We start from the raw sequence: 18,301 nt of genomic DNA, 5'->3' as shown, positions 1-18,301 counted from the left end.
GTTACATAAATACTAAACAGTCCTAAGAGAACTTATAAAGATCATACCAAAAAGCAAAACATTTTTTACTTGTTCTAATAAATATTCTGAAGTTAAAATTCAAGAGACCGTTTGTCATTAAAAATATTCACTATTTTAATCTGTTTCCCCCTTCCCCAAATCTCTGACTGAAGGGCTTTTAAAGCATGACATTACGTTCCTGAATGTGACAACTAAAAACAGAGATTAAAAGAGAGCTCCAACCAGGTTTATATTCCTTTAATAATCAGTATTTAGTTTAATCAATTATATATTATAAGTAGACTCTTTCTAGAGAGTTTTAACTGTCATCCACCTAAAAAACAGAATAGTCTTCAATTAGAGGAAAAAATAAGCAACTTGTCTAGGAAGTCCGATTCTCCAGTGCAGCCAGACACATTGCAGCAAAATTTTTATGTCCTCTGACGGGAATGGACTCCATTCAGAACACCAAGAGATATGCACCATTTCGCAACAGCCTATTCATTATTTTTATAACCAGTATTTTGGGTTGACTTGTTAATGGACAATTTTTTTAAAAAAGAAAAGGAGTACTTGTGCCACCTTAGAGACTAACCAATTTATTTGAGCATAAGCTTTCGTGAGCTACAGCTCACTTCATAGGATGCATGCAGTGGAATTTTCCACTCAAATACATTTGTTAGTCTAAGGTGCCACAAGTATTCCTTTTCTTTTTGCAGATACAGACTAACATGGCTGCTACTCTGAAACATGTCACTTTAAAAATAAAGACTCACAGTATACTGAGATTTTAATCAGTTAAAATGATATCAAGCGAAATTCATTGTCACTGAGAAGTTTGAGGTTATGTTCTATTCCAGACATAATTTCTTATCTAAAACTATCCAATTAGCCAATTGCCTACTCTTTTTCAATTTTTATTTTTATTGTGGCCACCAATGTAAAAAGATGATTCCGTGACTCCAAGTGAAAACATCAAAGTAATAGAAAGAGTGATCAGAAGGGTCACAGCTGGACAAAGTACAGTTGTAAATTAAACAAGGCAAGAGAGTACATGGGCTCTGAACAAGGAGAAAAGCCGCAGTGCTAGAACTTTTTAAATCCAGGTCTTAGCTCATTTGATGGGTTGCAATTATCAAACTAAAATACATAAATTACAAGATATTTACACAGTATTCAAATAGAGACACATACCCCAACCAAAATTGTCCCCCTTGACATTTTCCACTTACCATTTCCTCCTCCCACCCTAATTATCTGACATTTGAGGTAAGTTTGTTTTCTCTCTATTTCTATGTTGGAAATGTGGAAGCTTCACTAAAAAACAAGCAAACAAAAAAACAGTGCTCTTGGAACTTTCTGGACTGACTACATGAGATGAATTGCAATGTGGACAGCAAATTCCGCAAGAAACAAAGCACACTGTCTGAGACACACTGGATTTCACACACAACATGTTTAAAAAAGAAATCTTTGCCACTAAGTCCATTCAGCAATTCTGAAAGACAAGTTCAAAACATATCTGCCCTTTTCCTTTTGAGGTGATTATTCTATTTCTCTCTGTAGCTGAATGCAACGTTAGCTCTCTCGTCTTGCATAAGTAATTCACTAAGGCAGCTGAAGTAGAATACTCTTGCCTACTAAATCATTTCTAATATTGCCAAAACCACATGCTCCCAAAGGGGTACTTCAGTTGCACTCACTGATAGATATGATTCTAAGGTACAAATGAGCTAACTAAGTTAGTTTTTCTAGCCAGAGTAAGGTATGTCCAGTAAGAAATCTCACCTTCAATATTTCCGGTTCCTTGATGTCCAGAGATGCTGTATTCCACTGCTTGCTAAGATTTTTATGTAGTTTGTGATATTCACAAGCACTTGGTGTAAGAAGCCAAATCACACAGATAGCAATCATAAATCCAAGGGCAACTCCCAGGAAGAGTCCACAGAAGTAGCTAGGGAGAGGGAGTATAAGATAAGCATAGACTAACATTGTAAAGAAGTACAAAGTCTTAACGGGTATTTTAGGCTGCTGCACACATAAATCAACTTCATCTTCGCTACTGAGTGCGATACCATATTCCTCAGTTATTTCTGCCTGGAGCAAAGGTTCTGTGGGTTTTTCCACTTTGCTTTCATCCTCTATTAAAAAAAAGTCTTCAGAATACAGTTCACAAAACTCTTCATCCTCTTTGCTTGCCAGTGCAGACAAAGAACATTTTTCCAGTACCAGCGAAGTCTTCAAATTTAGGTCCTTTGTGCTTACAGACTGAGAGTTATTAGTCTCAGTGTCTTTCACATGTTCCTCAGCAGTTTTGTACTGGTTACTTTTATTTAGAGTAGAATCGCTTCCGTAGTAGTCCCCTTCAGAATCACATTCTTCTTCCTTAATGCTATAGTTGTTATTGGTTTCCAAATGGCCATTTAAATTTGAAAGATTTGAGAGTTCTGAAGCACTTGAAGATAAGGCTTTGGGCCTGTGGCTACTACTTTCGTCGCCCATTATTTTGCTGAGGAGTTGAAAAGGCTCATAGATGACTTCTGAAAGGCGTCTTTTAGTGTCTTCAATTTTAGCCTCCATTTCAGGTACTTTAAAAAAAGAACGAGTATCTGAAGGAGACGTTAATGGGGAGGAGGGAGCAGTTTTGGAATCGCCACCTGTAACTCGAGGCTGAGTGAATTGTTTGAACAGGTGTAAGTTCAGTTTAGAGTCAGGTTTGTAGGATACAGCTTCAGATTCTTGTTTAGATGTGTCTGTGGACAGAGACTTCACTAAAGTTTTCATTAAGTGTCTATGTCTTGTGGGCGGGGTGGGCTCTTTTGGTTCTACATCTGTTGAAAGGGACTTAACTAAACTCATAAAAGGCTTTGAACTAGAAACAGTGGATGAAGCACTACACAAGACAGTTGGCTTGGATGGAGAGGACAATGGGGAGGATGACGAGCTGGCTTTCTGTTCCAAAGGAGACAACACACCTGATGAGCTAGCTACATGATACGAATCAGATGAGGGCGATGGAACTAATGGCACTGCACCGAATACTTGCGATGCTGAAGAAGAATCTAATGGCTTTACAGTGTTTACGGTTGGCAAAATCACAGGTGACGAAGGTAGGAGGGATGCAGAGTCAACCATGCTATGTGAGGTAGCTGGACCACAAAAATCATGGCCACCATGTTCAAAGCAGAGGTCTTCCTTGGCTTCAAGTGCTGTTACAATGCTTTGGTCTTCCAGTTCATCACTGGGAGACTCCTTAAACTCCTCTTCCTCCTCCTCTTCCTCCTTCCCAAATGCCGAGAAGTGAATGGTGATGACATCTCGGGAAACAGATCGCTGAACCTGCACTTTTGGGGCAGACTGCTTTGAAGACATTTCATCAGTTTTCTCTGCATGGCTACTGTTCAGACTTGTCATTGCAGGTCCCAGAGATGTGTCAGGGTCTGTGGAGAGAATATTGAACTAAATTAAAGGCGATTTCTCCTCAAACCCCACTCTTATTTCCAACTATTAAGAGAAACACAGAAAAAACTATTTACATATGGCATGTCTGCAACTTAAGAGCAGCAGATATCCATACTGGCACTTTTCATTCCCCTGGATTTAATTGCACTTTATCAAGTGAAACAAATAAACAAATTCTACAGTAACCAAGAATTTATTTTCAAAAAAGTCACACATATGTTTTACATAAAATACGTACAAACTTGAGGAAAAAGTAGTTTCTCCAAGTGCACATAACAATGCTTTTCATATCAGATGCAAAGATTAAAAGGGGGACTCAGTCACAGAGAAAATGACAGGGAGCAAAGCAGGTGGAGGAGAATGAAGGCAAAGGAGGGTGTGCGTGTGTAGGAGAAACAGGGGAATGGAGAGGTTTAAAAAAAAAAATCTTCTTAAGTTCCATCCCCACTGAATGCTAGGAGCTAACAAATTCTCCTTTCCACATCTCTCAACAAGAAGCAGCCCTTAGCTTATACAACGAAGATGGTGCTGCAGTATAGGCAGACCGACTCCATTCTCTGAAGCCTAAATGTGTCACCACTATGACATACTTCTACTAGCTCAGAGAGAAATGATCACAAATCTGTTTCAAAGATACTGATCTCCACATCTAGTTCTATGCACCAAGGTCACTTAAAAAATAAAGTCCCACTGAGCCAAACTTGCTAGCAACACCACTTTGTATATTAATCACACCACATCCACTAATGACATGCATATGATAATTCAGGCATCTTTCCGACCAAAAAAAGAACGGCAAAAAAAGGGAACTAGAACACACACACTTTTAAAAAGAAATGAATCCAAGGCACTGGTGACCACCATCCAAAATGGTCAGGCAAAATATTACCTCTGCAATTTCCCATGAGGCAGTACTTTATTTTCATTGTCAAGACAATACGTTTGTCACTTTAGTAACTAAGCTATTTTCAGGCACTGTGAACATGCTGTAATCAAACTGACAAGTGGAATCAATCAGAAGTCTTTGCTGATATTTAAAGTGCTGTTATACTCAGAAAGGCTATGGGAGAGGGAGGTGGATTCTGTTCTGGTTTACACATCATCCACAGAACTGTTAACCAAGTTCCAAATGCAAGGCCAAGTTTTGCCATGCAGCTACAGCAGTGCAATCCTACTGCCGATAAGGAGCTAAATTTGGTCTGAAGAAGCAATTACAGGTGATAATGTAAAAGAATGGAAAACCCAGCTGAGGTTTTAGATACCAGGGTGAATTTGCAGTTGGGAGGGGGAAAAAAGATATAAAAATGTGTTGTATTATTTATCTATTTATTTCACTTGTAACATGAGCAATTTGCTCTGGAAATTAAAGGCATGTCTTCGCTACCAATGTTACAGCACTGCCGCAGCAGCACTTTAACATGGCTGTGTAGTCGCAGCACCAGTGCTGGGGGAGCGAGCTCTCCCACACTGTAAAAAACCCACCTGCACGAAGGGAGTAGCTACCAGTGCTGGGAGCACGGCTCCCAGTGTTGGTGCACTGTCTGCACTGCCACTTTGCAGCCCTGAAACTTGCATTGCTAAGGGGGAGTGTTTTTTCACAGCCCTGAGCAAGAAAGTTTCAGTGCTGTACAGTGGCAATGCAGACAAGGCCTCAGATACAAACGTGAAACCCTATATTGTCTGTTTTACAGATTCACTTTTCGTAACAGAATAGCATTTTACTGATAATTATGCAAACTGGTATAGCAAGAAAATTATTAATATTAAGGTTCCTCCCACCCCAGAAACAGTAGAATGCAGGTTAGGAGAGAAGTGGGTGTGGAGTGCTATTCCCAGTATTTTGGGAATTTTTTCTGTTCTTCACCAAAACTGATCAAACCCATTCCTTGTGTCCCATGATTTACCTCCCACTTTTTTTTTTTTTTTTGCTTTGTTACACAGCTAAGTTAACAGTTCTTTTCTGAGAAACTCTGTATATTGTTTTCAGAATGCAAGACCAGAGTCAAATAGGATTTTGACTTCATGCCCATTGTTAGAACACTAACAAAGAATGTACTCTTGTAATAAAACATGTATTACTAAGTCATATTTTACTGTTTAGATCAGTGGTTCCCAAACTAGGGGCACCGCTTGTACAGGGAAAGCCCCTGGAGGGCCGGGCCGGTTTGTTTACCTGCCACGTCCGCAGGTTCGGCCGATCGCAGTTCCCACTGGCCGCAGTTTGCCATTCTCAGCCAATGGGAGCTGCAGGAAGCGGCGCGGGCCGAGGGACAGAAAACTTGTTTTCCCCAGCCAATAGCCTACTTCTTCACTGAAGCTAGAGAAGGTTTATTGTTGAACATTTTCCCCAAGTGGCTTATTTTGCTGGTCTGTTCTGAACCAAGGCTTTTAGAAATCACACTTATCACATCACTGCTGCTCCTCCATCCAGAAGAACTCAGGATGGAATTAAGTCCATTTTAACCTCATCAGGAGGTGGTCATCATTCTTGACCACAGCGTACTTATCTCCTGGATATATGCACAAGAAGTCTTTAAAAAAAAACAATGGTGGGTGTGTGTGGAATATTCAAGACCCTGGCAAATGTTTTGTTCTTACAAAAAATCCAAATCAACTTCACTGGAATAACAACTTTTCCAGTGTCCTTAGTAGTTACTGGTATATATTGCCTAACTTGCATATTTTTACTTATGTGTAAAGAACCTTACAATATTTCAGTTTGAAAAATAGAATTAGTTCACACTGTCAAACACCTCACAGTGATTAATCGGCGAACAATAAACACAGGTCTTGGTTTCATTGTATTTGCAATTAAAATACAGAGACATCTACCACAGCTTGCAAACCTGCTCATAATTTGATTGTTACTAAAGAATGAAAGGCTCTAAAGGGGCTGGAGAAATCAATACTTCAAGGCACAACTGTCAAACTCTCAAGTACAGATATATTGTTTTTGAGACGATTCATACAAGAAACCCAAACAATGTGAAATTGATTAACCAATCTTTAGTTTGCTCTGCTTTCTATCCTAACAGTGAAGTTAGTGCTGTTAATCTTTCACTTTACTTGAGCCAAGCTTAGTGCAGGTAAGAACTAGGGCAGGTTTTCTTACCTAGCTCCACCATCACACTGCAATCCTGACCTACAACACCCCCACATCTCTGTCAATGCATTTCAGTCATAACCTATAGTATCCCTACTATTCCAGTTCTCTGCAACTCTCCCCACTTTCCTTCCCACACACACTCCCCCACTGTAACAGTCCCAGGTCCCTCACTTTACTTCTGCCAATGCACATCAATCCTGACCTTCAGCACTCCTAGGGTTACCATACATCCCTATTTTCCCGGACATGTCCAGCTTTTTGGTTCTTAAAGCACTGTCCAGGAGGAATTTTTAAATATCTAAAAAAGTCCGGGATTTTGCCATTATTATTTTTCCCCAAAGAAGAGTTGATCATCCGAGAAAGAAAGTGAATGTTGATCACTCGAGAGAGTGCCCGCTTTTTCCCCCTAGCTCCCAGCACTTGCGCCGCGAAACAGCTGTTTTGCAAGGCTGGGAGGGAGGAGGGGGAACGGGTTGGAATGGGGGCAGGGAAGGGGTGGAGTTGGGGCAGGGCCAAGGGGGCACAAGCAAATACCTCACCCCCATGGAGTGTCCTCTTTTTTGAATGTTCAAATATGGTAACCCTAAGCACTCCCTCCCAACTCCCTCCTACCATTCTAGTCCTGAACCTTTTGTTTATGCAGTATCAATTGTGCCAAACCGTGTAGATCTGATTTTTGGGGGGGCTCATGAAGTGTAACTGTATTACCAGAACAATAAGTTGAAGTTGCCTGTGCCCCTGCTCAATAAATTTAAATACTAGTAGTACAAAAACTTTCCCATGCCATCTTGAAGGCACCACTTCTTGAGGGTTAGAGAGAAAAAGTAGGAGGCCATGTGTGCCAACAAGGGAGATGGCAATTTCTGCAATATGGGTTTCTGGTTATTAGGAACTGCCCTAAGGTCACCAATTAATTTCACACAAGTTACCTATAATGGGTGTAGATAGTAATGATCTTCAAATCCTATGGACCTGATTCTGTATCTGCATCAGTACCCTAGGAATGAAAAGCTCCTTTTATTTATAATATGAAATTTCACACAGCCATCTGAACCCTCTAGCCCCCACTGTTAAGTATTCTGATTATATATAATGTATTTCTGATATATAGAGCCCTGCACAGATATAAAATTTGATCTGCATCCGATCCGCAATAAGAGAGCCACATAAGTAAATGACACTATGTGCCCCAAAAAAGTAAGGCATATCCAAACTGATGTTCAAGTGTTGTGCGTAACGTGGTCTATCAGAGTGCCCATGGCATGAACTCTGTCGTGGGAAGATAAGCCCTTGGCAGTCTAGGGCTGCTCCTATAAATTCTACTGTCTGCTTCGGAGTCAGGTTAGACTTCTCCTCGTTTACACAGAATCCCAAGGATGCTAGGAAGTGGAGTAGCAATATAATTGATGCCAGGACTTCTAGGCAGGACCAGCTGTTCAGAAGCTAGTCATCTAAATACAGGAAAATATGATGAGTAATCTTTGAGTTACCTCTTCATCTAAGCCTGATGAGTCATCCCTGAATTACCTCTGAGCCTGCTTGAGCCAGTTTTGTGAAGACCTTGCATGCTGTTGCTAGGCCAAACAGAAGTACCCAGTATTGGTAGTGTTTGGCATCCAACACAAACCTATGGAATCTTTTGTGGGAAAGGTGAATGTCCACATGAACGCACATGTCTTTCAAGTCAAGAGCTATGAACCATGTACCCTTTACAATGGGACCAATAAAAAAATATCCCTGGAAAACATGGGGAATTTTAGATTGCAAATAAAAATGCTGAGCCAGCACAGACTGAGGACCTCCCTTTTTCTTGGGAACTAGGAAATATTTTGAATATAGCCCCTTTCCCTAATGTTGAGGCAGCACCCACTCTATTGCTCCCTGTTGGAGGAAAGATGCTACCTCCTGAAGGAGGATCTCCTCATTGAAGTAGTCTCTGAAAAAGAGGGGATGGGGAGAAAAACCTCAAATGAAATAGCCAGAATGGATGGTATCCAGCAATCACTTGCCTGTTATCTCCCTCCAGTTGTGGGGAAATTGTGATAGGCATCCACCAAAGCGGGACTCACAATTGTGTGGAGATGGCAATACATTGGTTCACAGTTCCCAGGTGTCCCATCGAAGTATTTTTGGGCCTGGGGATGGAAGTTGGGTAGCTGTAGTTGAAGTGGAAGCGGCAGCGTATCAACCTCTGTACCTCCTGCCATTTGCAAGACAACTCGTAATAGTACTGGTGATTGAAGGGTTACAGTAAAGGCCTCCATTTTTAAGGCTGGTTCTGGTACTTCCTCTTTGGAGCTGGTGTATTGATACACTCAGGGAGTGGAGGGTTTCCCAGGAATCTTTTAATGAGTGCAATGACACATCTGATTTTGGTTAGAAAGGTTGGGCAAGTCCTCTAGAGTATATTGTACCTCCCTGGGAAACCCAGAAAAGTGAAACCACAATTCCCACCACATCAACATGCCAGTTGCCACTGATCTCGATGTCATATCGAGACATGTCATATCATGTCATATCGGCTGCATCAATCACAGCTTGTATCAAGATTCTGGCCACTAGCTTGCCATAGCCAAGGAGGTCTTGAAATTGACCCATCTTCCTGGGGTAATTTGTCCTTAAAGTTCGGGAGCTCTGAATCTGAATAATTCAGAAAATTGTACTTAGGCAGGAGAGCCTGAATTCTACATTGGAGGCTAATAGATATAAACCTTGGTCTCATCTACAGGGTGGCCCTTTGGTGGTTTTGCCTGGTTCTTTCCATGGCCACCTGGGCAACCGGGGAGCTCAGGGCAGGATGAGTGAACAAGAACTCTTCTCCCTTCAACATGAAGCACCACTTTTCTGCCTTCTTGGGATAGGGGCATGTGTTGCCAATATGTGCCATACAGCACTAGCCAGTTCCAGTATGGCTTTGTTCACCAGGAGTACTACCTAACTAGATCCCATTGGCTGTAACATATCCAGGAGCTTGTGTTGCAAGTCCTGGACCTCCTCTAAAAACATCTGGACTCTTCTGCTACTCTCTGTAGCAGCTCCTAGAATTCCCGGTGATCATCTGGAGGAGATGGTGAGACTGGAGCAACCGGTTCACTGAGTGCGGAAGACAAATACACCTGTCAGTACCAGCAGATCTGGTTCATCTTCTTCCTCTCCATGGGTTCAGGGGGAGGTTCTTGTTGATCTCTTCAAGAGGAGGCACAATATGACTCCCTGTTAGCAAAAAACACTGGTTGACTACATGCATATGGGTTCCGTGGCCCCAGTAAGGCCAGTATGAGGGGTCAAAAGTAGGTTGCAGCAATCCCCAAGGCAATCCAAGGAAAAGGACCCCTGCTTGTGTGGGCGAGGCTGGTTCCAGGAGACTATCCCCTATCTGGGCTGATCTCCCTCAGCGGTGAAGATGGTGCTACTGGTACATTCAACCCTCCCATTGCTTAAAAGGTTGGATCCAGCTCCATTGGCATTTATAGAAAGCCTCAGCTAGTGGTAGGGATGGGTGATGGACTTGTTCCCAGGTCTCTGACTCCTGCCGGTGTTAAAATATCCCTGGTGAGAATCAGTCCTAATAACAGAGGAGACTGTGAATCTAGGATGAAGATATCTTCCAGATGGTATAAGTAACCAATCCCTTCAAAGATTGCACCTTGTACAACTGGAGTTAGTGAGAGAAGACCCTTCGTAATCAGCCATTCCTTACACAGCCATGAGAGTACCATTGATGAATGAATCTCTGACCAACTGGTTTTCATTGGTACCAATGGTTCTCAGTCCACCAGGTCCTGGTGCTTTGTCTGAGTCAGTACAGCAGTCAGTGTCACTGTTGATTCAGAAGTTGGTACCATAGAAGCCTTGCTCTGACGCATCTTATGATTATGAGGCTTAAGGAGACTTAAGTCCTTGCGGCCTGGGCATGAAGACTCACCTGACTTGGATATGGTCAGGAGGGATCTCTCCTCCTAGTAGATCTAGGAAGAATCTGCTTTGATACTTATGAGAATGTCCCCTAGTCTCATGAGAAGGCCCAGCCAAAGGGTCCTTAGCCCTGCTCTTTCCCACTCCTGAGTGAGATATTGCACTAGGAGGTGCACTTCTTGGTGACTCTGGCTGATGTACGGAGGGTTCTCTGTCCCAAGTCTGAGTCCTCATTGTGCATTCCATAAAGGTGCTTCCACAGCCAGAGTTCTCAGGCCTGCCTGTTTGACTGGGATAAGAGTGGTAGATTACTGCACTTGGAGATGTGTGCTTCTCGGAGGCAGTACAGGCAGCATTGGTGGTTGTCACTGACTGAAAAGGAGCAGGGACACAAGACCCAGTTTTGAAGGCCGATAGCCTGGGTATAATTTAAGTCCCATGCAGGGAGACCATGAGGGGTCACTGGGGTGGGCTTTCTAACAGCTAGCTAAACTGGAAAAGCTATTACTCTAACAATAAATTGTGAATTATAAAAAACTTTGAAACACTTCCAGGAAGGGAGAGGAGTAGCTCCAGACACTGGAATATTCCGACTCAGGCCATGCGGCGGACAGAAAGACCAGGAGAGGCAGTCAGTCTGGACTGACCCTTATACAGTCAATGCAGAGCAGTGGGAGGAAAAGGGTGCAGGTGTGGACCAAACCAACACACACTGCTTGCAAGAATTCTCTGGTCTCGGCTGCAAGGAGCACATGTTTACCGACAGTGGAATACACATAAGGAATAGCCTCAAAGAACAAAGAATTAAGAGAATCCTCTGTAAAGCTCATACAACTGCAGAAGAATCTCACATCAAGGGATAACAAACAAAGATGTAGCATACAGGAATACGGATTTTGTAATATATGGATTGACGACTGGGGTGAACAACTCGTAACAGTTTTAGACATCTCACAGCAAAGAACAAAAACAGTTCTCCATAAAAACATAACAACACTGACCCAGAGGGTGGAAAAAGCCACACCAAGAAAAAGGGAGTAACAAGATCTGAGAGAAGGTTTTGTGGAAGTTTAAGTGCAATGGACAAAAACAAAGACTATAAATTAGCCTACAAGACCAACAGCTACCAACTAACTTTTGCAATAAGTTTAATAGTCCATGCTAGCAAACAAGGATATTTTGACTGAATATCATACTACATAAAAGGGAAAGACAGAAAAAAATATTTCTAGTGGCATAAACTATGTCACTTTTCTAACAGCGAAGAGCTTATTATGTTCTACAATGACACCTCGTAAAGACTGCTTCTATCATCATTATTCTACCTTCCAATTGGAAGGACAAGACCCTCCAAAAATGAAAACCAAAAACCAGTAGTTTTTGATCAGCTACTCAAACCCCATAGAGAAACAGGAGTTATAACTAAACTTATTGGACCATATACAGATATGATTTAAGTTTACTTTTCTCAGTTTTAAGTATCAGGTTCACAGTAGGGACAAAGATCCCGGATCATAGAGCAGAAGGAAGCAAAGCACCCACGCATGCACACCCACCCCCTCCAGGATTCTAGAGGACCCTTCCCTCAGATTTCTGCTGCAGGACAGGCTGGTAGAACCTCATGCATCTTCTTACAACACTATTGGTGAAACCTGATCTATTTAGGAACAGGGAGATCCTTGAGAAACTTAATATATTCCTTAACATTCCATCTCCTTGAACATGCAGCATTTTACACGGTTTGACGAATATTTGAAGCAATAGGCTATTGTTACAATAAGGAGATATACAGTTTCAGTTTTTAAAATAAATAATTTAATACCACATCTTGCAGTGGAGAGAAATTTCATCATTCTGGGCCACATTTTTGGAACTTAAGGATTTCATTTGCTATAGACTTAGATATAATTTGCCTTGGTAAGAGAAGCAGCAAGCTACCAACATACAAGGTCTTTGAACTAAATATCTTTTTATATAGCGAACTGCAATAAAAATATTATGCAACGGTCTGAACAGCAGTCATTTGATGTGAAGCAATACACCTTCTGAAGTGTATTGATGTGAAGCAATATACCTCTCAGTAAATGTTCCTTATTTGGTCTTTACCCTTCTATAAAATACTAGCATTGGCCCTGCACTCTGGTCTAAACCATCAATTCTTTCCCTTAAAAAAAGGGTAAAGAAGGTTCCCTGAGCTCCACATAACCATGGCTAACCTTCACCTTTATATTTATTTTAAGAGCAAAGACAGATGTGAAAAACAAAATGATTCAAGCTGGAGTGACATTCATACCTTAAGCAGCCCGAATTCTTGAAAAAAAAAAAAAAAAAAGAGGAAAAATTTTCAGATTCTGTTTGTTACCTCCAATTAAAATGTCAGAAGTCTGCCGCTTGGTGATAGATATGATCATCAGAGTTGCTTCAGGCAGGCTCCATATTGAGTTATCTTACAAATTACAGCCAGAAAGACAGGGCCTTATATTTCTATATTTTGTTGTTGTTGTTGAAATAAGAAGACTGATCCTTTTGCTTTTTAAGGGCTCTTGTGGTCACATGACAGAAATACAGAGTTTAACTGAGGCTGAAGTGTATAATGGTGCAATATCAGCTAAGAGATTTACCCCTCCTAACACTGCTTTGAAAAAGAACTTCTGTGCTTTTAAAAATTAAATATCTATATTGACCATTTATTTATTAAAAGAAGATTTGGGATTTGTCTACCTTAGGCTTTTTTGCACTAATGCAGAAACCTATAACATTTCACTGCTGTAGTTTATTGTGGAGTAAGCAAGCCACTTCTAGTGTAGATGGGCTGCTGTATAAGAGGTTTGCACCAGCATACCTACAATGCTGGCGTTATATCAGTGCACAGTCCACAGGGTAGACAAACCCTTGAAAGCACATTCATCTGTGTTTGACAGGAAAAATGTAGTTCTGCCTCATGGTCAGATAATAGAGCTACAGTACAGGGAGCCAGAATCCACATTATAATGCACTGACTCGGTCAGAGGCATACTGCAGCAAGTAACTTAAATAGCTGTAATGGGATATCGCCACTTGTAAGGTAACTCCCTTCTCTTCATGTGCCAGTATATTTATGTCTGCATCTGTAATTTTCACTCCATGCACCTGAAGAAGTGGGGTTTTTACCCACAAAAGCTTATGCTCAAATAAATCTGTTAGTCTTTAAGGTGCCACCAGACCCCTTGTTGTTTTAGTAGGAGGATGGAGGAGGAAAATCCATGCCATGAAGGTAATGTTCGAGAATACTTTACACAGGCCTCTTCTCCTTTAGAGAAGTGTATTTGCAAGATTGCTTTGACTTACACCTCTGTTGTGGAATGTTTTTCTCTGCTCCCCCCTCAAATTCCTCTGCCTTCTCAAAAACAAACAACCCCCCTCCCCCCCCAAACCACCAACCAATCTACTGGAGGCGGGGACGGACAGGAAGGAAAAATCGTCCTTCATTTAAGTAACATAGCTTTATCTCCAGGCCAGAAATCAAAACACATAACCAAGTTTGTTTATTTCCACTTTCAAAATATGCAGTCAAATAGCTTGTTTCCCTAAACAGTGTAAACTCTCTTCAATTATTCACAAGCTCAGATACAGATTTTTTACAGGTGTAGGAGCACATATTTTGCAACTGGATGAGCCTTGTGTGTAAGCTAAGGGGAGAATACCACGGTATTAAAGAAACAAGGAGTCCGGTGGCTCCTTAAAGACTAACAGGTTTATTTGAGCATAAGCCTTCATGGGTAAAAACCCCACTTCTTCAGATGCATGAAGTGAAAATTACAGATGCAGACATAAATATACTGACACATGAAGAGAAGGGAGTTACCTCACAAGTGGAGAACCAGTGCTGACAGGACCAATTCGATCAGGGTGGATGTAGTCCGCTCCCAACAATAGATGAGGAGGTGTCAATTCCAGGAAAGGCAAAACTGCTTTTGTAATGAGCCGGCCACTCCCAGTCCCTATTCAAGCCCAAATTACTAGTGTTAAATTTGCAAATGAATTTTAATTCTGCTGTTTCTCTTTGAAGTCTGTTTCTGAAATATTTTTGTTCAAGTATAGCTACTTTCAAATCTGTTATAGAATGTCCATGAAGACTGAAGTGTTCTCCTACTGGCTTTTGTATGTTACCATTCCTGATGTCCGATTTGTGTCCATTTATTCTTTTACGTAAGGACGGTCCGGTTTGGCCAATGTACGTGGCAGAGGGGCATTGCTGGCATATATAACATTAGTAGATGTGCAGGTGAATTAGCCTCTGATGGTATGGCTGATGTGGTTGGGTCCTCTGATGGTGTCGCTAGAGTAGATATGGGGACAGAGCAGGCAACGAGGTTTGCTAAAGGGATTGGTTCCTGGGTTAGTGTTTCTATGGTGTGGTGTGTCGTTGCTGGTGAGTATTTGCTTCAGGTTGGGGGGCTGTCTGTAAGCGAGGACTGGCCTGCCTCCCAGGGTCTGGAGAGTGAGGGATCGTTTTCCAGGATAGGTTGTAGATCGTTGATAATGTGCTGGAGAGGTTTTAGCTGGGGGCTGTATGTGATGGCCAGTGGTGTTCTGTTATTTTCCTTGTGGGGCCTGTCCTGAAGTAGGTGATTTCTGGGTACCTGTCTCGCTCTGTCAATCTGTTTCCTCACTTCCCCAGGTGGGTTTTTAGTTTTAAGAATGCTGGATAAAGATCTTGTAGGTATTTGTCTCTGTCTGAGGGATTGGAGCAAATTTGGTTGTATCTTAGGGCTTGGCTGTAGACAATGGATCATGTTATGTGTCCTGGATGGAAGCTGGAGGCATGTAGGTAAGTATAGCAATCAGTAGGTTTCCGGTATAGGGTGGTGTTTATGTGACCATCACTTATTTGCACTGTAGTGTCCAGGAAGTGGATCTCTTGTGTGGACTGGTCCAGGCTGAGATTGATGGTGGAGTGGAAATTGTTGAAATCCAGGTGGAATTCTTCAAGGGCCTCCTTCCTGTGGGTCCATATGATGAAGATGTCATCAATGAAGCACAAGCAGAGGAGGGGTGCTAGGGGACGGGAGCTGAGGAAGCGTTGTTCTAAGTCATCCATAAAAATGTTGGCATACTGTGGGGCCATGCGGTTAACCACAGCAGTGCCACTGACTTGAAGGTATAAATTGTCTCCAAATCTGAAATGGTGGTGGGTGAGGACAAAGTCACAAAGCTCAGCCACCAGGTGTGCCCTGGCCTCATCAGGGATACTGTTCTTGACAGCTTGTAGTCCATCCTCATGTGGAATATTGGTATAAAGAGCTTTTACACCCATGGTGGCCAGGATGGTGTTTTCAGAAAGATCACCAATGCATTGTAGTTTCCTCAGATTAGAGAGATTTTCATCAACTGCTGGAATCTGAGCGAGTTGGCAGCTCTTCCGGACACCGTGTGGCTCAAAGTAGTGAATCTAGAGAGCTGATGTGAAAGCTAACATGAAGGCATTTCCTGTGTAAGGTTTACATTTGGTAATACATTCGTGCTTATCCCTAGACAACTCATCTTCCTGTCCAAATCCATATGGAGAGTTTGCTCTGAATAAGTGTATTTATAGAGATAGAGGGACAAGGTGGGTTATGTAATATCTTTTATTGGACCAACTTCTGTTGGTGAGAGAGAGAGAGAGAGAGAGAGCGCGCGCGCGCGTGCTTTCGAGCTTACACAGAGCTGCTCTTCAGGTCTGGGAAATGTACACACAGTGCCACAGCTAAATAAAAGGTGGAACAGATTGTTTAGCATAAGTCCAGTAAAAGATATTACCGTGTCCACCTTGAGTCTCTAATATCCTGGGACTGACACAGCTACAACACCACAGCATATTTATGGACATATTCATTCTAATACACCAAATCCCATAGACTGTTGGAGACACTCAAAATGCTTTCAACACAAGTGCTATGCATCTCCTTGATGAATAAATGAACACGCAGCAGCTAACACGCAGCAGCTAGCACACCCAATTACACATTTAGTCTTTAGCAATTTACTTTTAAATCAGACTCTGGTAACAGGTGAAAAGAGATTTGTCTATTTCCTACAACAGGAAACACTTGTCCTCATCACTCAAAATCCATCACAACAGAGCATACTTATCAGGTTCTTCTGCAGAGACATGGTAAATAACAATGTGTCAGCATTAGGTATGAGCCAAAATCAGTTTTAAAACCACAGTTTTACAATTCACAAGTGAGATCTTCAAATGACAATGTGCCCAAGACAAATACAGGTTTCAGAGTAACAGCCGTGTTAGTCTGTATTCGCAAAAAGAAAAGGAGTACTTGTGGCACCTTAGAGACTAACCAATTTATTTGAGCATAAGCTTTCATGAGCTACAGCTCACTTCACACGTCTCTTAAGGGTTCTGTTTCAAAGTTCTGGAGAATGTCTTCGAAACAGTAGTTTAAATTTTATGGTTTTCAGTTTACATACAAAGACAAGCAAATCTGTACTGCATAAATACTCTACTCTAGATACAAACTCTCAATGGACAAATTTACGGCTTGTCTAAATGAGCATTTAGATTGCTTAAGATTAAAAGCAGGGTAGATCAAAGCACACCAGGAAACTTTTAGTGTGCAGCAGTAAGGACCACACGATAGTTAGCTAGCGCACAGCACACCAGAGCAGCACAGATTTACATTCCAGCTTGCCACACACTGTGTGTCTATACAGACAACTGTTAGTTGTCTTTATTGGAATGGAGCTATTTTATGAAAACAGGAGTGCGTTATATATTTAGGATTTCCATTTTGTGGGATAGTGTTTTTTGAAACATGGTTTCCTATCCCTGCAACACTAAAAAATTATGTCGACCTAATTTACATTGGTATACAGCCACTGCCATTATTAATCGCTTGTGTGCACACACACTTGGCCCCTTGTGTCAGAGGTGTGCGACCTCACCAGGAGCGCTTGCATCGATTGTATTGTCAGTGCAGGGCATTGTGGGATGGCTCCTGAACCAGTAACAGTTGATGTAAGCAACAGTGTCTACATTGACACTTCATCAACCTTACACTGACTGACTCTACACGAATCAGGGAGGTGGTGTTAATAAATCGGCATAGAGAGGCACTTACATCAGCAGGAGCCAAATTTAAGTGAAGACCCTTCCACAGCATGGCAGCTTATGTCAACCTAACTGTGTAGTGTAGACAAGGCCTCTCTCAGAGACAGCAGTCAAGGGCATTCTAAGTACCTAAACATCTCACAATCTTTAAAATGTATTTATCCTAACATTCTGCCTATGACGTAAGGAAGTACTATTAACCCCATTTTACAGATGGAGAACTGAGACACAGAAATTAAGTAGCTTGGCCAAGGTCACACAGGAAGACTGGCACAGCTAGGAATTGAACCCAGGTCCCCAGAATCCCAAGTTAGTTCCCCATACACTGGATTGTCCTTTTCTGATCTATCTATCTATCAGTATGCCACAGTGGTTTTCTGAGTTCTAATGTTTTGCATCATGCATAAAACATACATGAATGGCATAGCAAATGCAGGAAAGGAGCAAAAGAATGCACACACGCCATTCAACCATGAATTGTGGGACATCAACATTTGAAAGATGAAAAAATGCAGAATCCAAGTTCTCTCATATAGCACATTCTTACACTTTCCTTAACTGTAGACCCTAGCTTCTCTCAAATGCACTAAACTCACCCCAAACTCAGAAAGATGATGGGAGATAAAAATACATTTGCAACTGAAAAGTAAAAAATTAACTGGTTTGTTAAAAGAATTATCTGCCCGATAAAAGAATTAAAAAAAAAAAAATCTTTAAGTACCATGGTC

The 18,301-nt window shown here is 41.7% G+C and overlaps 1 protein-coding gene across 2 annotated transcripts in view; it reads right to left on the bottom strand.

Moving 5' to 3' along the window:
• The window catches only part of TEX2 (testis expressed 2), a 119,643-nt gene that overhangs the window by 62,970 nt on the left and 38,372 nt on the right, over positions 1-18,301 (bottom strand). For both annotated transcript variants that reach the window (XM_084647109.1, XM_084647110.1), the window contains exon 2: positions 1,789-3,440. In XM_084647109.1, coding sequence (XP_084503235.1) covers positions 1,789-3,414 — 1,626 coding nt within the window. In that variant the 5' untranslated portion in view covers positions 3,415-3,440. The remainder of the gene's footprint in view (positions 1-1,788; positions 3,441-18,301) is intronic.

Source organism: Lepidochelys olivacea, assembly GCF_965140295.1.
Source record: "Lepidochelys olivacea isolate rLepOli2 genome assembly, chromosome: 14".
NCBI classification, from domain to species: domain Eukaryota; kingdom Metazoa; phylum Chordata; order Testudines; family Cheloniidae; genus Lepidochelys; species Lepidochelys olivacea.
The sequence above is the reverse complement of the archived record's forward strand: the minus strand, read 5'-3'. Positions and strand labels throughout refer to the sequence as shown.